General features: G+C 42.8%; 1 protein-coding gene across 1 annotated transcript; it reads right to left on the bottom strand.

The window, feature by feature from the left end:
- Positions 1–1,104: 1,104 nt before the first annotated feature.
- Positions 1,105–20,485, bottom strand: LOC308133038 (palmitoyltransferase ZDHHC3-like; the record flags this gene model as incomplete). Its single annotated transcript, XM_080500300.1, has 7 exons — positions 20,448–20,485; positions 16,001–16,426; positions 15,165–15,289; positions 10,926–11,022; positions 9,513–9,594; positions 4,720–4,850; positions 1,105–1,263 (listed from the first exon to the last, which is right to left on the bottom strand). Exons 2-7 carry the CDS (start codon positions 16,325–16,327, stop codon positions 1,105–1,107), a joined length of 921 nt encoding a protein of 306 aa, XP_080356426.1. The 5' UTR covers positions 16,328–16,426; positions 20,448–20,485.
- Between the last annotated feature and the right edge of the window lie 200 nt (positions 20,486–20,685).

Raw genomic sequence — 20,685 nt, 5'->3', positions numbered from 1 at the left:
CCAAGTTCTGCTGCTTACAAATGATTTGCTTTGCTTCTTGAGAGATTTAACTTCCCAGTTATTCAAACACAGATCTGAGCCTCTGATTTTGGCACCATGTTTGTTGAAGGGTGGACCTGAGCATGGACGTGTCTGCAGACATTACCTCCAGACAATCCATTTAAAAGGTGGCTTTTGTCCATGTATAGCAAACAAAATGGACTTGTTAGAGAGGGAGGTTAAAAAGGGTCAGTTCACTTGCTTTACAAAAACACTTTCTCCACACATCTCCTGCTGTCCCCGGGGATTGCATCCAAATACTTGTCAACCATGTTCTTATGGGTTATTTAGGAGGCAAGTCCAGCTTTCTGTAGCTTCTGTAACTTTTTGTAAATGTATGTGAAGTGACCCTTGAGTGCAGGGGTGTCAAACATGAGGTCCGTGGGTCAAAACCGGCCCGCAAGAGCCTCCGATCTGCCAGACCACCAAAAAAATAGTAAAAAATGGCAAAGAAAACATTGATTTCTTTACACAAATCTTCAAGAATAGTGACCCAGCACACCTGAGACGTCAGTGACAGTGCAGTGGAAGCTGGGAAATAGAATTGGCCTCAAAGCCGTGTTATGTGGGCCAGATTGTAAACAGCCATAATGCAGCAGCAATAGGAGACATTGATTTTTGGCATTTCAATGTATTTTGCACCAGAAGGTTTTGTTCAAATTGGCTTTATATTCATTCTCGGGTTTTTTGCAAAATACATAGACATTTTTATCACGTACACTCTGCGCCACAAAAAAGAAAAACTTCAAAAGTGTAATTGTAAAGGTTACTATAACACTGATTTTCTAAGCCTGGCCCTGGAGATGAAAGGTGTTTGACAGCCCTGCTTCAGGGACAAACAGGAGGAAACACAAGAAAAGGCTTCAGATACAAGAGAAATAAAAACAATCATCACAGTGTTGGCACAATGAAAACCTTTTCTTTTTCTCTGCAACTCGACTCCATCCCGGCGACAGAACAATAAATGCAGAGTGGACTTTTAGTTGGCAACACACACACACACACAGAGCACATGATAAAAAGCTGTCCATGGCTAGCGGGCAGAACGCTGTGAATGTCCTCCTCTCACACCACATACTGGTACGTCTCCGCCTTCCCCTGGTCAGGAGTGGAGAAGGGGCTAAACCACAATAAGGAGAAAGGGTGTCCGAATACCGCCCTCATGTTCATCCACTTAGTTTTTTTAGCCCATCTTCTCTCTTCCTTTTTCAACTGCTCTATGCCCTGGAAAACGAGAGACAACCAAACTTCAGTTGGCTTTTTTTGGGGACCCGGCGACTTCACAAAGCAAATTCCTGACGGCCATTCAATGGGTTGCCTCTTTCTCCATGATAGGAAGGAGAAGAGTCTCCCACAAGATCTGACCTGGAGTTGCAGACAAAAAGAAGTAGAAAGCAGGAAAAGGAGTTTGGTTTGGTGAGCTGCAGTCCACACTCCAGCGGTTCCTTCTTCCACTGACACATTCACAACACAGCCCAGGCCTCCTTTACACAACCTTTTCCAGTGAAAACTTCTGCTGCACTTTGCATGCTCAGAGCCTCTGAAAACACAACTTTTCAAAAAGACATTTAAAGGGGAGAAGACAAGTTTTGAAAACCACCAGAACTTGCCATCAGGAAGTTTTTGAAAAGGATCCGACTTTCTCTCTGTTTGAAATAACAACAATGCTTCCTTCGTTGTGTCAAGTCTCCTGGACTTGCTGCTTTTATTTTGACATTCATGTAATAATAATCCAAATTGGTCGTCCGTTCACTAGAATGTCCGTGTTGTCCTGTTGTTAAAGTTTACAGCGTGTTGTTCTCTGAGTCTGTGGGTGTGGTTTCATTACAAAAGCAACTGACAGCGCCAAATCCTGACCCAACATGCTAACCAAGTTCTCAGCGTTGGACGATTCCATGTACGGACATCGTTTTCCAAACGTTGCAATGTAACCGCAAAACTTTCTTGCAATAAAAATGGAAAAACAATAGGGTTTCACTTGAAACGTTGTCGTGTAAACGGGGACTGAAATAATAAAAAAAAAAAGAAAAAGAGAAAAAAAAAAAGTCCAGGATATTCTGAAGGAGCCCAAACCGGTGACTTTCTGTTTGAACTGACCAATCAAAGCATTGAAAAACAGCTTTTATTGGCAAAAACATGAACATTAAAGGAGCGGTGCAGTGACACAATATGTGTGGAAGAGTGCATGTTTTTAACCATTTATCAGATTTCATGACTTTCATCTAACCGTCTGGCACTTTGAATTTCATTATAAAGCAAACAGAGATTCTATTGTGTCCTGTGTTCTGTGTCCAATGAGTCCAAACCCAGAGTGAGACTTCACGTCATGTGACTTTAACGTCTGGTTAAAGAAATGGTGGACGTTTGTCTCTTGAGGCATGAAGTAAAAGAGTGATTGCTTCAGCATTGACTCTGAAGCTTTTTAAAGCATGTGCGGCTCCCCAAATCCCACCATGACATCCAGCATATGGTAGAGGAACTTTGATCATCTGTAAATACTTTGTCTTAACATGTAAATACTGATATTTCCGTATTTAAAATGAATTGTAATATTTAAATGACACCCTGTGGAGAGCAACACTGTTCAGAATCTCCCAGTCAGATGAACAAAGTATTTCAATTCAAATCATTCAGAATTGACTCCTAATAAGAGTAGTCTTGAAATGGACTTACAGCCATACTGGACAAAGTAGCAGAAGCACCTTTGACCTTTGACTTCTTTATCTCTTGAATACAGAGAATAAAAATTGTTGTTTCTAAAAACTTAAACAGAAGTCAAATGTATTTCAAAGGTAATGATTTAGGTTTTTTTTTAATTTGTTTTTATTATTAAATAAGCATAGATGAATCAACAGCTTGAGAATTGGTAGCTGGAGTGGATTAATCCCATGCTGCTTTGCACTGTGATGCTGATGTTGCCACATTGGGACCAAGCAAGTTAGCTTTGGAGACGCTAGGACAAGTACCCATACGAGCACGGGTACGCACCCAGTGTCCAAGATCAGGTGGAATACTTCACGGAGTTCTCATCAAAGCATCCCGATACAACCGTCATCTGTCTGCATCCCTAATTTCAACATAAGTGTCTCCAGAACTTGTGATTTGTGTTGTTTGGTGTTAGATGGAGTCACCTTGTGCACGCCCAACTGCACCCAGAGGTTCGCCAGTACGGATGTGCTTCACTACACCATTCAAACATTTGGTGTTTCTTTACAAAGAAAAACACCAAGAAAGCATTATTTTGCTGCAGCATCGTCTCCGGCGTAATCCTCCTTTTTCCCTCAAACTATTGTGCGTGAAGCGTCACATGCTGAATTACACAGAGACTTTCTAGAAGTGCTTATATGGTATCATTTGAACCACAATGGTGTTCAATCTGACCACTCACTAACAGTGGACATTGTTGTTGTGTACAGTTATTTGTATATGTATCAGTAAATCTGAGGTCACATTTTTTCTCATTCCACAAACACAAGACAACATTTTCACAAATTCTTAATCACGGGTGCACAAATCCTATTTTGCAAGTCTCAGAATGAAAAACTGACATGCTCATATTGTTGCTCCTATTGTTGCGGTTTATTTGGTGCACAACACATTTGTGCATCTGTATCAAATAAATATGTTGTGGACAAAATTTGAATATGTGCACATGGAATTCCGTGACTCGTGGGGAAGATTCGAGCAGTTGTGGTTATTGATTTGTATTCCTGTTATAAACAGAACACAAATATTCTTGGGAGAAATTATTTGACATAAAATGAACATTTATTGCACATTTTCACATTCAGATTTGCACAAATTCAAATCTTGTCCACAGCTTCACATTCAGGTGGACAAATATGTTTTGCACCAAATAAACTGCAACAATAGGAGCAACAATGTGTGTGTTTTTTAATTTGAGACTTGTAAAAGATAACCTTGTACATCTGCAATTAGAAATGTGTGAATGTGCAAGTGTTGTATTATGTTTGTGGAGAGAAAAAAAAAAGTCCACATCTCAGAGTACGTGATCTCAGATTTACGGATCCATATTCCGATGACTGGACACAACTACAACTTCCACTGTTGCAGCAGCTCAAACCTCTTCCCCAATATAACCCTGGGGGGATGTGATCACTTGATGTGGTGAAGCCACTGGGGAAAGGAGCAGCTCAAGTCTTGAGCAAAGACTCTGCTGGGATCTGGAGTTGAATCAAGAGATTTGCAGTAATTAAACAGAGTTTTCTGCCTCGATGTCCAGACTGATGTGTGCTTTACACAGAGCCACATCCAGAACTCAGGACCAGTACAAGACTTCTAAAGCATGTATTGCTCATGTGTGTGAAAACAAAAGGTTGTATCATTTAGATGACAGTTTATCAATGTGTGGCTGAAATTCTCCCAGTGGTGAGAACTGACTCGTCTACAAGTCTTTGGTATGTATCTGATGGCTGATTATGAATGGAAGCCACTGGGAACGATCTATAAACGAAGTAGATTTAAGAAGAAACTACAGAAATGACCAGCTTTCTTCCACTTTGGTCACAGAAGTCACACATTCACCCTTTAAGGCACATGAGGTTGATTCATCTAGAATGTTTGTTCTCCATGAGTCAATGTTTTGAATCAGAAGTGGAGTGGTGTTAGAAAAGGCAGCAGCAGTGAGGAGGAAGAGGAGGTCACTACAGGCTCACTTACAGTCTCGTCCGTACAGATGGAGTGGACCTGGGTGCCGAACATCACGGAGGTGAAGATGAGGAAGAGGAGGCCCTCAAAGCACAAGAGGATGAGGAGGATGACTGTAGCCGGAGGAGAGAAGGAGCTGCACTCTGAGGGGGGAGAGGAAGAAGAGCTTTCTGTGAGGAGCTGCTGGTCACTACTGGGGAAACAGGAAGTGACTCATCTGTCATCTTTATCACAAACACACATTTCAACTAATGAGGCCCCACTTACTTCCAGTGAAATGATAATAAAACAATGATGTCCGTTCACAAGTAACCCTAAGGACCATGGAGTTAGCGTGTCAGGCTAGGACATTTGTTTGTTTTCCTGTAATGACGCCACACCGACGTGCAGAGAACAAAACACTGTAAACACCCAAGTCCCAGGACAACATGGACTGGAGTCATGACACGCCGTCGTCGTTGGTATTGGCCCTCCACTACTCTCACAACATGTGAATATGATGGAAAAGTTTCATATTTTCTGTCACTCATTTCAGAAAGTGAATTTTAATGGTTTGCTCATGTTAAAAATGTTATTAATTTTAGTCAGATTTTTTGTCATATATGTAATGTGTATTGTAATGTCGTGTTCCTGCTCATTGCGTTGTTTGTATAATGTATTGCATAAAATTTTGTCTAACTTTGTACAAACAAAGGGTTGGTGAATGCGAAGCTGAAGTGAGTTAAAATGCACAGGAAAAAAAGAGGAAATAATCTTATATCTGTATTTCTACACTATATGTATAACCATGTACAATTGCCCCCCTGAAAAAACACAAAAACCAAACAAAACAAGGTTTTTAGCATTCTGTATGACTTTTATGAAGCCAGGTGATACATTCTAATGGTTATTGCTATTGTAACAAATCTTTTGTAAAAAGCATTATAATGTTGTGTTCCTGCCCGGGGACTGCAGATGGAAACTAGCCATGGCTAAATCTGGCACAAAGCATCTTTTCTTTAAGATGAATGTTTTTTGTACATGGTCCCTGATTACACAGTTAATATTTCAAGCCTTGAATTTCTGAAATTTGGATGATTGTGGCTCATTGACAACGAAAACCCCAAATGTACTGTCTCAAGATAATTAGAATATCACATAAGATACTTTCAACAGAAATGTCAAGATTGTGAAAATGTGTTCATTTCAATACACTCAGTACTCAGTTGACCCTCCTTTTGCATGAAGGACGAGTACGAGTCAACCCATTAATACCCCACATGTATATGTACGATACACAAAGGTTATACGCTACTGCGAAACACCTCCACACAGTATCTGTGTTGACGCCACTTCACCTCCAACACCTTGAAGGCTCCAGTTCACTACTGCCTCTACAGTTCACTTGGTGTACTGCGCTCTGTGTTCTGTCGACTGAGGGACTGAGCTGGGTGTTCTGCCACCCACTCCAGGATCTTGTTGATGAGCGTTTTATTCAAGCTTTCATCATGTTTAGCGAGTAGCATCGCTGGTGTGTGAGCCCTGAAATTATATAGCATGTAGCATGTAGCATTGCTGGTGTGTGAGCCCTGAAACTATATAGCATGTAGCATTGCTGGTGTGTGAGCCCTGAAACTATATAGCATGTAGCATCGCTGGTGTGTGAGCCCTGAAATTATATAGCATGTAGCATTGCTGGTGTGTGAGCCCTGAAACTATATAGCATGTAGCATCGCTGGTGTGTGAGCCCTGAAATTATATAGCATGTAGCATGTAGCATTGCTGGTGTGTGAGCCCTGAAACTATATAGCATGTAGCATCGCTGGTGTGTGAGCCCTGAAATTATATAGCATGCAGCATGTAGCATTGCTGGTGTGTGAGCCCTGAAACTATATAGCATGTAGCATCGCTGGTGTGTGAGCCCTGAAATGATATAGCATGTAGCATGTAGCATTGCTGGTGTGTGAGCCCTGAAACTATATAGCATGTAGCATTGCTGGTGTGTGAGCCCTGAAACTCTTTAGCATGTAGCATCGCTGGTGTGTGAGGCCTGAAACTATATAGCATGTAGCATTGCTGGTGTGTGAGCCCTGAAACTATATAGCATGTAGCATTGCTGGTGTGTGAGCCCTGAAACTATATAGCATGTAGCATTGCTGGTGTGTGAGCCCTGAAACTATATAGCATGTAGCATCGCTGGTGTGTGAGCCCTGAAATTATATAGCATGTAGCATGTAGCATTGCTGGTGTGTGAGTCCTGAAACTCTTTAGCATGTAGCATTGCTGGTGTGTGAGCCCTGAAACTCTTTAGCATGTAGCATCGCTGGTGTGTGAGTCCTGAAACTCTTTAGCATGTAGCATCGCTGGTGTGTGAGCCCTGAAACTATATAGCATGTAGCATTTCTGGTGTGTGAGCCCTGAAACTCTTTAGCATGTAGCATCGCTGGTGTGTGAGCCCTGAAACTCTTTACCATGTAGCATCGCTGGTGTGTGAGCCCTGAAACTATATAGCATGTAGCATTTCTGGTGTGTGAGCCCTGAAACTCTTTAGCATGTAGCATCGCTGGTGTGTGAGCCCTGAAACTATATAGCATGTAGCATTGCTGGTGTGTGAGCCCTGAAACTCTTTAGCATGTAGCATTGCTGGTGTGTGAGCCCTGAAACTATATAGCATGTAGCATTGCTGGTGTGTGAGCCCTGAAACTCTTTAGCATGTAGCATCGCTGGTGTGTGAGCCCTGAAACTATATAGCATGTAGCATTGCTGGTGTGTGAGCCCTGAAACTATATAGCATGTAGCATTGCTGGTGTGTGAGCCCTGAAACTCTTTAGCATGTAGCATTGCTGGTGTGTGAGCCCTGAAACTATATAGCATGTAGCATTGCTGGTGTGTGAGCCCTGAAACTCTTTAGCATGTAGCATGTAGCATTGCTGATGTGTGAGCCCTGAAACTCTTTAGCATGTAGCATCGCTGGTGTGTGAGCCCTGAAACTATATAGCATGTAGCATTGCTGGTGTGTGAGCCCTGAAACTATATAGCATGTAGCATTGCTGGTGTGTGAGCCCTGAAACTCTTTAGCATGTAGCATGTAGCATTGCTGATGTGTGAGCCCTGAAACTCTTTAGCATGTAGCATGTAGCATTGCTGGTGTGTGAGCCCTGAAACTCTTTAGCATGTAGCATCAAATCCTCCTGATTCACTAAGCAGTTAAACTAATGAGCAACATCATTCTGTTGGTCAAAACAGCTCTGCTGATGTAGTTGCTGGTGTTGAACACACCATCATTTTTCTCCTCTTGATAATTTATTAGAACATAATTTACAGTCTGTCTTACATTTGTCACTGTCATTTATTTTAAAGAATCTTCAAACCACTGAGATCGATAGATTGACGCTGCCTGATACTCGCTGGGCTGTATCTGGGATCTTTTACGAGTACGAGTACCCCGTGCAGTATCGGACTCGATACCCGACACTGGTTTATAAATGCCAGCCATTTAAAAGTAAGCTGTACTTTGATCCCGCCCGGGGGATTTGGATTTCTATGGGTTAAGAGAAAATGCACTTTAAAAATCCAGACATTTCAAACAACCTGGAAGACTTTTGTTTTAATAAAGATTTTAACAGTAAGAGCGTCTTCTCTCTACAGAGACCGTCAACGTTTTAATTTCCAACTTGTTAGGCAGGGGTTTGCTGACAAAGGTGTCTGGATTTAATTTTATCCTCATATTTTGTTCTATTATAGATTATAATATATTTAATATGGTTTTAGCTTGACTGAGAACTGTGCGATCTTGGATGGAATGCTAATGTAGCGCTCGAAGTGGACGCGGTGAATCAAACAGCGTAATGAAAAAGTAATTACAGTCTGAGACGCAGTAGATTAGTATTCCAAAGACATGAGTTACTGTAATGAAGTGATGGAGGATTACGACCCAGCTCCACATCCATGTATTGAAAGTTCTCTAGTCTCTGCGCATTACAGCAGATATTAAAATATTGCCACGCGAGAAGAAATGAACATTAATGCAATAGTTATTCATTATTGCATCATAATCCGAGGGCTGAATCTAATCATGAATGCAGTCAAACACTTTGAGTTTTATGCCAACAACTCAGAACAACCTAGGAAACGCTTCATGAAAGTCCAGGGACCACAAACAGCTGGGTTGGGAGCCAGCTGGGATCCATCGGAAAAAGCTTTGAACACATGAAACGGCAATATTTTCTGTTAGTGGTGCAAAAAATGTGACTGCATCTTAAATATTATTGAGTACAGTAGCATTCCATGTGAGATGGTTTTTATGGAATCTATTTTGAACAAACATAAGACGCTGTCGAGTGAAAGCCAAAAACTTTAAAGTAGTAAACATTCTTCTGCACGTGTGTGTGTGGATGAGGTTTGCCTTCAGAGTGTCGTGACTTCTCATCCATATTCTCCTGGGACTTCGTGGTTCTATAGTTGACAGTCACCCAAAATAGCAATCTAACAGGAAGAATGAGCAGCTTTACCATCTGAAAAAATGAAGAGCATCATCCACAACTAGACGTTGCCATGAAAACGCAAACGTTTTCTGAAGCCAAAAGACAAGAATGATGCATTTTCACTGGAAAAGGAGGACATGTAAACAGGCCTTCAGATCAATAAGTACCGTGGCGACTGCTAATAGCTTAGAACGATTTAAAGTATACACACCATACATATACATATGTGGTCACTTGTGCCACAAAGGGTTAAATAAAGTGATGAAATAAATAGGAAGCCGGAAGTGTAACAGTCAGAGTATAGTAGACTATAGTCCTGCTTCAGGGAACAGAAACACTCACTTGTCCAATCATCTTCAAAGCAGTAGAGGAAGTGGAAGACCACCATGGCCAGCGAGTGGAGGGAGACCAGTGCAATGTACATCTGTTTGAAGAAGATGGACACTCAGTGGGGAACAACACACTTCACACACCAACGCCATGCATGCTGGGGAACTGTGTTGTTCCCACAACATAAAGTCATCACTTTAGACATCCCAAAGCCAGATTATATTCAGCACACCACATACATTACATAGATGTTACTGAAGTCTTTTACTATACTAAAAGTCCCATGTTATGATAAAGTCACTTTTGAACAATAATATGTGTCGCCATTGCCTGTGTATGAAACCTCACAAGTGATGGAAGTCTGTCAAATCTCTCACTTGCTCTACTTTTTAGCGAATGAATGCCAATTCACAAGATTCAGAAATCTTCCCTTCATGATGTCATGTAGGGAAATAATCTCTTCCTCTGGCAGTGGAAACTCACTTTGCCACGAGCAGATGAGCTCTGCCCTTGAAAATTATGAGCAGGCACCATTTTTTTCTCCACGCAAACACTGCTGCAAAAACAGAGTGGAGCAGACATGGACGCATACGGCTTATTAGCATTTAAAGGTACAGACACAGAAACAGCCTCACACCCGGGGCTTAATGAGCTCTCTGCCCATAAAGGAGGAGCTGCTCACACACAAGGGGCGACAGGCGGAGGAAACACTGGCGACACTGGAGGTGAGCCTGAAAGAGGAGCAGCGTGTGGTGTGTTAGGAATGAATAAGGAATGTTGATCGTCTCCACGTGTGAACTCCAGGCTGCAATCTCAATAGAGCTCACTGGAGGCTGACATTCAGGAACAAGGCTGGATTTAGGGAAACGCATTTGGAATATTTTTGTTGGACCGCTGACATCGATGTGAAATATTTGAAAAACTCTACAATATGGGACCTTTAATACACATTTTAGTTCAGAAATGGAACCTGGGTCCATATACAATACTACACAGGAATAAACTTTAAATTGACACATGAACGTTTTTTGTTGTTGTGGCGCAGGGTTTACCTGATGAAAATGTATATTTGCACAAAACCAAATAATTACTACAGAAAATGACTACAATCTCAACATGAAGCTAATTTTAATGAAACCTTCTGGTACAAAAAACGTATCCTTATAACTGTTGCATTATGGGTGTTTTTACAACGTGGCTTGAAAGCGAGGTTCATGGCAGCATCACGGATATCTCAGTTCAGGTCTCAGTGGCGTGTTGTGTCCACTACTCTACAGAAATGAGTTGTTGTATAAATCAATGCCTTCTTTGATATTGCGACCATTTGCTGGGTGGTTTGGGAGCCAGGTTGGAGCCTCTTGTGGGCCACGGGCCGTATGTTTCACACTCCTGACAAAAACTATGGCAACGTTTTGGTGAACTTACTGTGAAAAGCACAAAGTACTTTTGGTTGTTCTCCCCGACACAGTTGTTGACCCAGGGACAGTGGTGATCCATCTTCCTGATGCAGCGTTTGCAAACACTGCAAAACAATGTGGAGGAGACGACGCAGTGAGAATAAAACAAACAAACATTTTAACAAAGAAAATTGGAGCACAGTGAAGTGTAGTGTTTGTAGGGTCACTTCATGTCAAATCATTCAGTTCTGAGGAATTTACCGTCTTCCACGTGCTTCATACGTTCAATGAAAACCGTTAGTGAAACCAGGAATTCATGAGAAAAAACATACAGACTGGATCTTCATGACTTTCTGACTCGAAGGCTTGAGAAGTGGGGTGATAAAATACATTCACTGGTGCTGATGTTCAGTAAATCAGCTCAACTTGATCAGATCAATATCAAATCAGCCAATCACAGATGTCTCTGAACAAACAGCATGGCGGATCTTGTGAGCCAAGAACTGGAAACAGGCTACAGTTGGTACCAATACTGGACCACTGAGTGTCTGAGGAGTCTCGGTTTCTGCAGAATTAAAACGTAAAGACATCCCATCTGCAGACATTTCTTTGACAAAACAAATGGTTGATTTAAATTTGATTTAAGATATGGTGTAACGGGACATTCACATCGTGGCCCAGAAATCTTCAGAAACCGTGTGAAGTCATCAACTCAATATGGACCAAACTCTGAGGAAGATTTCCAGCTCCTCGTTGAATCTATGAAACCAAGAATGAAGTCAAAGTTGAAGGCAAAAGGGCTCCAGCACAGTAAGAACAAACTACATGACAGTCAGTAGAGTGACTATAATAACCCTTTAATCTGACAGAGATTAAAATAAATGCGGCCATATACCTGTTTCTAGCTATTTGTAATGTCAACCAATAAGCTTGAACAAATCAAAATGAATGCAGATGCACAGTTAAAATGACCAGAATAGATGTGACACTGCCTGCAGGTATCTGATGGCACACGACTGCGCCAATAAACCACATTCAAGATCGCATTATGACAACAGCTTCACCCTCTCAGAGGAGAAGATGTGGAGAGTGTTTCATAATCCAACTATTACAACTAGACTTGTGTCTGCTGGCAATTCCACCCTATATGTTCCATTAAATAGATTGCAAATGCAAACAAAAACAAAGTTAGTCCATCATTTCCAACAGCAACAAAGTCTGTTTTCTCCAAGTTACAGATAATATGCAAAGGAAGAAGCAATTGAATTTTGGATGACATCGGGATCCTCTTCATGAAATTATGAGTGAATTTTATTTTTATTTTTTTACTCAGATTGAAAAGGCTGATTGGCTTTCTGTCAAGGCAGAAGAGATGTATTGTGGGTACTAAACCAGAAGAAAGTATTGAGGGCCATAATATGATCCAGATATAAAATATGATAGCTGGTGTAACCCAGTAGAGAAAATGGGTCGTTTTCTCTTCTTTTTGTTGTATTTTACATTTGTGTACTTTTATTTTGAAAAGAGGAAGTGTGATCCCCTCGCTCAAACTTTATTTTCCTGTTTTGACGGTCACATTGGGTGATCGTGACCTTGTGATTTGTTGAAGATAATATTAGCCCTGCCTCCCGAGCTGCGGACTAAAGCACTAGTTTATGGGCCTTTTTGCACTCTGGGAATGAGAGAGACAGGCTGTAGACGGTCCGAGCAAAACATTTTGGGTCGTCTGGTGAGTTTTATTGGAAAAATACAGTGATGTAAATATATTTACATGATCCTTGAGTGAATTTGGTTTATTTGTTGCATTAAGTGGAAGGAGCACAAGCTGGAGAGGCTGTGCCGTGGCGTTCCTTGCTTGTTCCTCTGGTACCTCATCTTGGCTAGGAAAGCCCTGGATGGAACCACCTTGGATGTTCTCCGGACGGAGATGGCGAGCCTGTGCCCAGAAGTGAACTTTGAAGAGCAACCATCCTTCATGCATTGCAGAGTGGTAACACCCTAAGCTGCCGCTTAAAGGACAGGAAATCAAACACATTGACTTGACGAAACGACTAAAGAAGACTAAACTGAAATACACTGAGCTCAGTAAGACTTGGGGGTTTATGTTCCTTTTTGTTGCATATGCCGGCGATGCCTACTGTTGTACATTTAAAATGTTTATTGTTGTGTTTTAAATAATATTTCTTTGTCATACTCACTGGTTGCCTCCAGCCATTTCATCACATTCACTTAGTTCCTATTGTAATCCTTTCGAGCAACTGGTCTATACTTTAGATTATTCCGTACCTACGTAACGTGAGTCAGGGGTTACACTGGGGTTAGGGACAAAGGTTTCAACTCAGCAAATTTCAAATGGAAATGGTTTGTTTCTGTGTTTTCGTGTTTAGACAACATTTTGAAAACAATGTAGTTTCCCTGTAGGGGCACAAGTGGGCGCTGCTGGTTCTTTTTGTAATGAAACCACACACACATGCACGCAGAGAACAAAATGCTACAAACATTAGCAATGGAGAGTACACCGACATTTGTTTGAACGGACAACAAAGTTGGATTGATATTGACCTTTGGCCCAGACTTGGACAAACATTAGAGCAGGAAACACTTGTGTTGTTTTCTGAGCTATTTACGTCATTTAGGACAGAAAAAGGGTCAAACAATTAGGGAGGGGGCTGATTCAATTCAGTATCGGTATCGGGTTCCGATGTCAACGTAATTCACGGATCAGAAATTTCGGATCCAACCTGCGGAGATTTCTGATCCGTGAAGCCTCGTCTGCGTTACTGTTGCTGAAACGACTCCACAGGGTTTCCCTGCTGCTGCTCTGCTGGCTACAAACTGTGGACTGGATTTCCTGAAGGGAGGCGGGTCTCAATGAGACGTGGAGGAATGAGTCAGCTAGCAGGCTAGCGTACTAGCATTGTGCTATCCAACTTTTCATAACAACATGTTGCCGTTTGGACATATTTTACAGTCAAAACACCACAAAGCAACAGAAGCATGGATGTTTGTAAAGCCGTTGTACAGCGAGGCGCCAGTCGGCTGCCAGACGTCACCGTTTTAGCACGCCGGCTCGCCGAGGAGAACCACACTGACCGCAGCATCAAAACTATTACTAGCTCGCTCCTCCACAGTAGCAGGCCATTCACATGTCAAGCTAAACTCCCTGAAAATAGTCCCAATCGTTTGTTAGTGCTGGAAACACTGCAGTTTGTGCTACATTGCTCAAGAATTTCTCCAGGGATTAATGAAGTGATTCTGAGGTTTTAAAGATACAACAACTTTATTAAGAGATGATGACGTCACGCAGACCCCACATTGTCTAAATGGAACAAAAACAGTTTGTACTGCTTCCTTTTCTGACCTTATACTAACCTCAAGTTACCTTTTGAGAGAATACATGCATACAGTCGTACATTTCATACTTTACTGTAGAGAGGAGTTTATTACAGCCTCATTATATTAAAGTAAACAGAGCTCCAGGATCAGAACAGTATCGGTATCAGCAAATATCCATATTCGAATATTGGGATCAGATTGGAAGTGAAAAAGCGTGGATCGTGCATCCCTACAAACCATATGCCTGGGGCACAAGCAACTGCAATATGAGCCCTGAAAGGATAAACAACCATTTTTATTCCTACCGTATTTCCAAAACCCAAACAAAACATGGTGAAGTTGCCGAACGCACAGGCAGTAAATGGCTGCTGATGCTAGTTTAGTGCAGTGGCAGGTGGAATTCAGTGTAAAGTGAAACTTAAGCTGAGAGCATGTGGGGGGGTTGGTATTCAGATACAGTATTGGGGACTAGCTCTCGTAGCAGCATTTCAGAAAACTTGTGGCAGATTTCCAAAAAGTTCCACCTTGGTAGCTGTTTTAAAAAGCAGCATTTATAGTGTCTTCAAGTACAATTGTCACATAAACAGACACCAAAACATTTCAGTTTTCACTTGAAAATGTTGTGTAAATAGACTTTAGTGACTTGTGGTTCACTGGCACAAGAACAGTATAGTGAATCAGTGCATGCCGTTTTGACTCTCAGCATTCTCATCAAGTGCAATATGATCATGTCACTGCAGGTAAATGTAACTGCTTGTACTCATACACCCCAGGATACTGACTACAAACAGTGCGATGAGATGACAGTGATAACTGCAGTGAAAGGCAGATGTTTTCTGTTTCCCAGCTGGTGAAAAGAGTGCGACCTTGCTGCAGCAGATTGCCGCAGGCGGCGGAGTTTGTGAGCCAAAGCTGGTCCGCCGGTTCCTACCTGCAGTGGTGCGCTCGGTCTGGCTTGATGCTGCAGCACTTGGGACATTTGTAGACCACCTGGCCTGGTTTCAGCTGAAGGCTTTCAATATATTCCTTTGTGGCATTCCCTTTTGGCACGGCCCCCTGACAGGAAAACCAGTCACTCAGTTATCATTAGCAATGACAGTCGAGTGTTGCTGAGACGCATCTGCCAAGTGAATGTAGCTGTGTTGTTTAGGGCCCCGATCACACGACAATGTTTCTAGTGAAAATGCGTCGTTTTGTCTTTTCATTTCAGAAAAGTTTTGTGTTTTTGTGTTCAACATTTTGAAAACAATGTCTGTTTAAATGGGAAAGGCAGAAACGCTGAAACGTCAGCATGCCAGACCTCAAGTTGGCACTGTTAGTTGCTGTGCACAGAGAACAATACTGTGCACTATAAACATCGGACCATGGAAACCATGGAAGTACATGGACATTTGTATCGTGAGACAATGAAGTTGGATTGCTATTGGGACTGACTTTCAATTACAAGTTCAGGAGAATATGAACGGGGCGTCACGATTCTCTCTCCCTATGTACTATGGCTGAGGTGTGCATGCGCAGTAGCAGCATTGCGGAAAAGTTGCGTTTTCCCATTTTCAAGGAGACGGCGTGTTTTCAAAATGTTGCATTTTCCCACCAGAGCGTTGTCGATAAGCTGCGTCGTCAGTGGCTCCTGGCACCATCGTCATGGAAACAGACCCAGAACAGAAGAAAACTTTTCCCTTTTCAATTTGTCGCATCAACGGGGCCTAAAACGAGCAGCTAAACACTGCGGCGTGAACAACAAACCCTTGGACGAGCTCCACTTACAGGGTCGGTGCACATGGCCCTGAGGTGTGAGGCCAGAGCGAGGAAGGCCAGCGTGTTGAACAGCGTCCCATTCACCATGCTGTAGGTCAGATTCTTGGAGGGCAGCAGCATCACGAACAGCACCACGAACTCGGCGTACAGCACCAGCAGCCAGGTGATGATGGCGCACACGATACCGCAGGCGTCCTTGATGAACCACACGGCGGAGGCGGCGGAGGCGGTGATGACGTCTTTGGAGATGGGGATGCGCTGCTCGGGAACTAGGCAGTCGGTCCCCACGTGGGTCCCCCCCTCCGGTCCCGGACTTCCCGCGCCCGTGCTCCACATCTCTGCATCTGTGCACCGGACTCTTCATCCTTCATCCACGCTGCTACTGCTGCCACGGGGACCAGTGTGCCTTCAGGCCTCAGGGTCAGTCAGCGCATACTGAGACAGGAGGAAATCAGGCCAGGTTAGAGATGGAGCTCCTGGATCGGACGCACTTTGGTCACATGACATAGCATTTCAAGATAACTGGTGGCTGTGAACTTCCTGCAGATGAACGTCACTGATGACCTGTTCAGGGCGATGGAACAGGTCTTTGGCCTATTGGGACCTGTGAACCTCCCAGTTTACAAAACCATGTTTCAAGTAAAAATGCATCGTTTTTGCATTTTCATTTCAGAAAGGTTTTATGTTTAAAAGGCAGCGTTTTGAAAACGATGCCTGTTCATATGGAAATGCTGAAAACAAGAGTTTTGGTGTTCGGCTGTTGTTTGATTTTCTGATGAAACCACACACATATGAAAGCAGAGAACAATACTTTATAAACATGAGATGTGGTCAACGTGACAAGAGACACTGGGAAATCGCAAAAGGGGATACAATATATGAAGGCCCCATTTAAACGACTACAGTTCAAGTAAAAGCGCATCGTTCTTGTTGCAGAAAGGTTTTGCGACGTAGTCACCATGTAGGGCCACGGGTTGGCACTATTGGTTGGTTTTGTAATGAAACCACACACATGCAGCAGAGAACAACACACTATAAACATCGACAATGGCAGTAAACGGACATTCTAGTGGACCGACAAACAAGTTGGACTGTTAAATAAAACCACCAAGCCCCAGGTCCCTGGGTCCAAGTCCATATTCCCTGGAATCATGACACCCTGGAGGAAATATTGTTCTTATTGTCCATCTACTTGGATTGTGCAGAAGAAATATTTACCATGGCTGCGGTGTGCCGTAGCATTAGCAGTGTTTGCCCAATCTACACAGGCTGAGCTTGGGCGTCTTCAGAAAATTGCTTTTTCAACCATTTGCACAACAATGGCATCAGAGCGTCATCAAAACCTGAGAGACATTTTTAAAAAGTTGTGTTGTCAGAAGCTCCGAGTGCCGTTGTTGTGTAAACAACATGACCAAAGTTTAGCATTTTTACGGCGCCTAAGATGTTTGGAGCAGGTGCAAGACCTACATATAATCCAGATTAGCAACACAGGGTGCTGCAGTCAATCCCAGCCAACTATGGGTGAAGACACACACACACACACACACACACACACACACACACACACACACACACACACACACACACACACACACACACACACACACACACACACACACACACACACACACACACACACACACACACACACACACACACACACACACACACACACACACACACACACACACACACACTCGCTGTTGGAAGAAACCACATCAACTGGAGAAAACCCACAGAGAAAAGCCCAGACCGTTGTCACTGTGAGGTGAGAACAGGTCGACTCCACAGAGGGTATCTCTCAACAAAGACATTGAATGTGGGTCTTCTTGCTACGAGGTGAGAGTATTAACTACCTTGACCTTGCCAGTGTTGGCACCGATCCTGAGCTGGTGAGAAAGCTGTCCAGGCTTGCTGACTAACAAGAAATCGATGGTAGTTTTGGGGTAAGTCAAACTTTGATCAGCTGGTGGGAGAGGGTCCGTCCCCCAGTGTAATGTTGAAATAAATCAAGAGATCGGACCAGCAGCTTTTCCTCCTGGCAATCTGCTTTTGTTGTGCTTTTTATAATTAAATCACATACACATACATACTTGCAGAGAACAATCCACTGGAAACATTAACAATGGGACACCATAGACATTCTCGTGGACAGACGGCCAAGTCGAATTGTTATTACCGAGACTGTGGACTATAAAACTACCAAGTCCCAGGAGAATAAGGACTCGGAGTCATGACACACTGGTGGAAACATTGTTGTTATTCTTCATCTACTGAGCATGTGCAGAAGACCATTTTACTATAGTAGTGTAGACGGAGTGTTTTTGAAAGGATGCACTCAAGACTGCCTCAACACAACCATCCAACCAGACAACATTAGGCAGAGTTCCAACATGTGCGACATGATTTTGAGTACTGTCAAAAAAAACTCCTATATTGCTTAATGCTATGAAAATATCGTTGGGAGTTGAACTTATCTTGGAAACAGGATCAGAAGCACTTACTTCACTGGACCTTTTGGACTTGAAAAAGTGCAATATACTTTAGTATTTCTTTTACCATCAACTCCACATATCTACATTTTTAACTTGTCACTGATCTGGGAGTCTTGTGATTTTTGTAACTATATTAGGAATTTAGTCAAACATTACATGTTCAGTTTGCTTAGGAATTAGACCACAGAGTATAGGATGAAAAATAAATGTTTACAGTCCAACTTCATCTCGAGAAAAAATGCCATGCAAAGGAAAGGCTACACTTTCTGATCTGTGACGGCCAGTTAGATAACAACATACTTGATGAAACAATGGATAGACAATAAAATCTAAGCATCAGATTGTTGCTTTATAGTTCCACTTTAACCTCAGTTTGTACAGTAAACACTGTTCACTTAATGAGTTCTATCCAAGCTGCAACACCTAAGAAAAACAATATGACCAAGCAAATCTGGAGCACAGGAAGTGCTGAGTCAAACTAAACTTTCTTCTTCTACACTAAAGATATTGCAGCACAAATAAAAGCCAGTCAGATTAGAAATCTAAGGCCCTTTTTATGCAACAATGTTTGCAAGTGAAAAGTTAAAAATACTTTCTTTGGGTTTTGGGTGCTGGGAGCCACTGAAGACACACTTTTTGAAGATGCTGCCCCCGGGATGTACGCCACTGCTGTAGTAAACAGTTCTTCTGCATTTTCATTTGATTTGTCCATTTATTTGAATGGGACAGTGCATGTTAATGAACAGGCAACCAGCACTGCAAATATGCCATAATATAACTCAGAGTTAAAGTAAATGGACAATAACATTTCCGCCAGAGTGTAATGACTCCCAGTCCGTACTCTCCTGGGACTTGGTAGCTTTATTTTGACAGTCACGGTGATAATGATCCAACGTCGTCTGTCCACGAGAATGTCTGTGTTCTCCAAATGTTAATGTTCATAGCGTGTGGTTCTCTACTGCACGTGTGTGTGCTTTCATTACAAAAACAACCAATGGTAACCACTAATGACAAATCACGAACACTACATTGTTTTGAGCATTTTGGCTGTTTCCGTGCAAAATTACATCCTTTTCAAAATAATGGCACGCAAACGTGAGATTTCTGAAATGGAAACTTAAAAACGAGGTGTTTTCACTTGAAACATGGTGGTGTAAATGGGGCGGAAATCTCATGCATCCAGAGTCAGGTGAAAAGATTCCCCAGAATTGGGCGATGCCTGTTGACCAAGCCTGTGTTGGACATGAGAGAGGCGGAGGGCGGCGAGGAGGTGGTGCTGCTCTAAACTCACGTCTCTCAACACCAAGCCCGAGGTGTGAGCTGGTCAGTGGCATGTCTTCCTGTCAAGCTTTGTCACATGTGGACCTGCAGCTGTATGCCACATCCCAGATGAGGAGACTGAGGGGTCACAGTTGGGTCCCTGAAAGGTGTCACAATGTGCTGCCTGTTGCACTGATCCACCCCCCTTGTGTCACCCTACAGGAGGTTTATGTTCCTGTGTCAGGCTGATCCGACATTATATATGTCACTTTGTCACAGGGCTTTATGTCCATCCCCATAAGGATGCTCATGCTGCTGTTCATGCTTACGTAGTGAAAAATAGGTCAAATATTGTTTCAGTGGGTGAAGGTCTAAAGGTAAACAAGCTCAGAGCATCACATTCTGCCAGGTAAAGTGGGAAAACACAGGTCAACCCTGTCCGCTTAACTCCAACCCAGTACAAACTGCTTCATTTCAAGCTTTAAGGTGAGATTTACTAGGTTGAATTCTCCTTCAGCCGACACATTTTTAAACGTCCATCCATATTAGCCACCATTAGCTTCTCCGGCTAACCTGTCAGAGAGTGAACGTTCACTGCGCGCTCCTCACTCACACTCTGTCCTTTCTGTGGAGAAGACGTCCGGGACGTCTGTCCGCCTCCTTCTCGAGTTAATTAGACATTAAATCGGGTTAAATCTCACCTGACGGAGGAGCATCCTCCGCTCTCTCTCTCTCTCTCTCTCTCTCTCTCTGTCTCTCTCTCTCTCTCTCTCTCTCTCTCTCTCTCTCTCTCTCTCTCTGTCTCTCTCTCCGCAGCTCGCCGAGACGTCGCTTCCACCGCCCACAACATGACGTCATGACGTAAATTAGGAGCCAATCGTGTCACGTTACGTGTGATCCAACACACCTATTTACCTTGTCTATTGACTGTTGACGCTG

The sequence above is a fragment of the Blennius ocellaris genome (genome assembly GCF_963422515.1).
Source record: "Blennius ocellaris genome assembly, chromosome: 8".
Classification (NCBI taxonomy): domain Eukaryota; kingdom Metazoa; phylum Chordata; class Actinopteri; order Blenniiformes; family Blenniidae; genus Blennius; species Blennius ocellaris.
The sequence above is the reverse complement of the archived record's forward strand: the minus strand, read 5'-3'. Positions and strand labels throughout refer to the sequence as shown.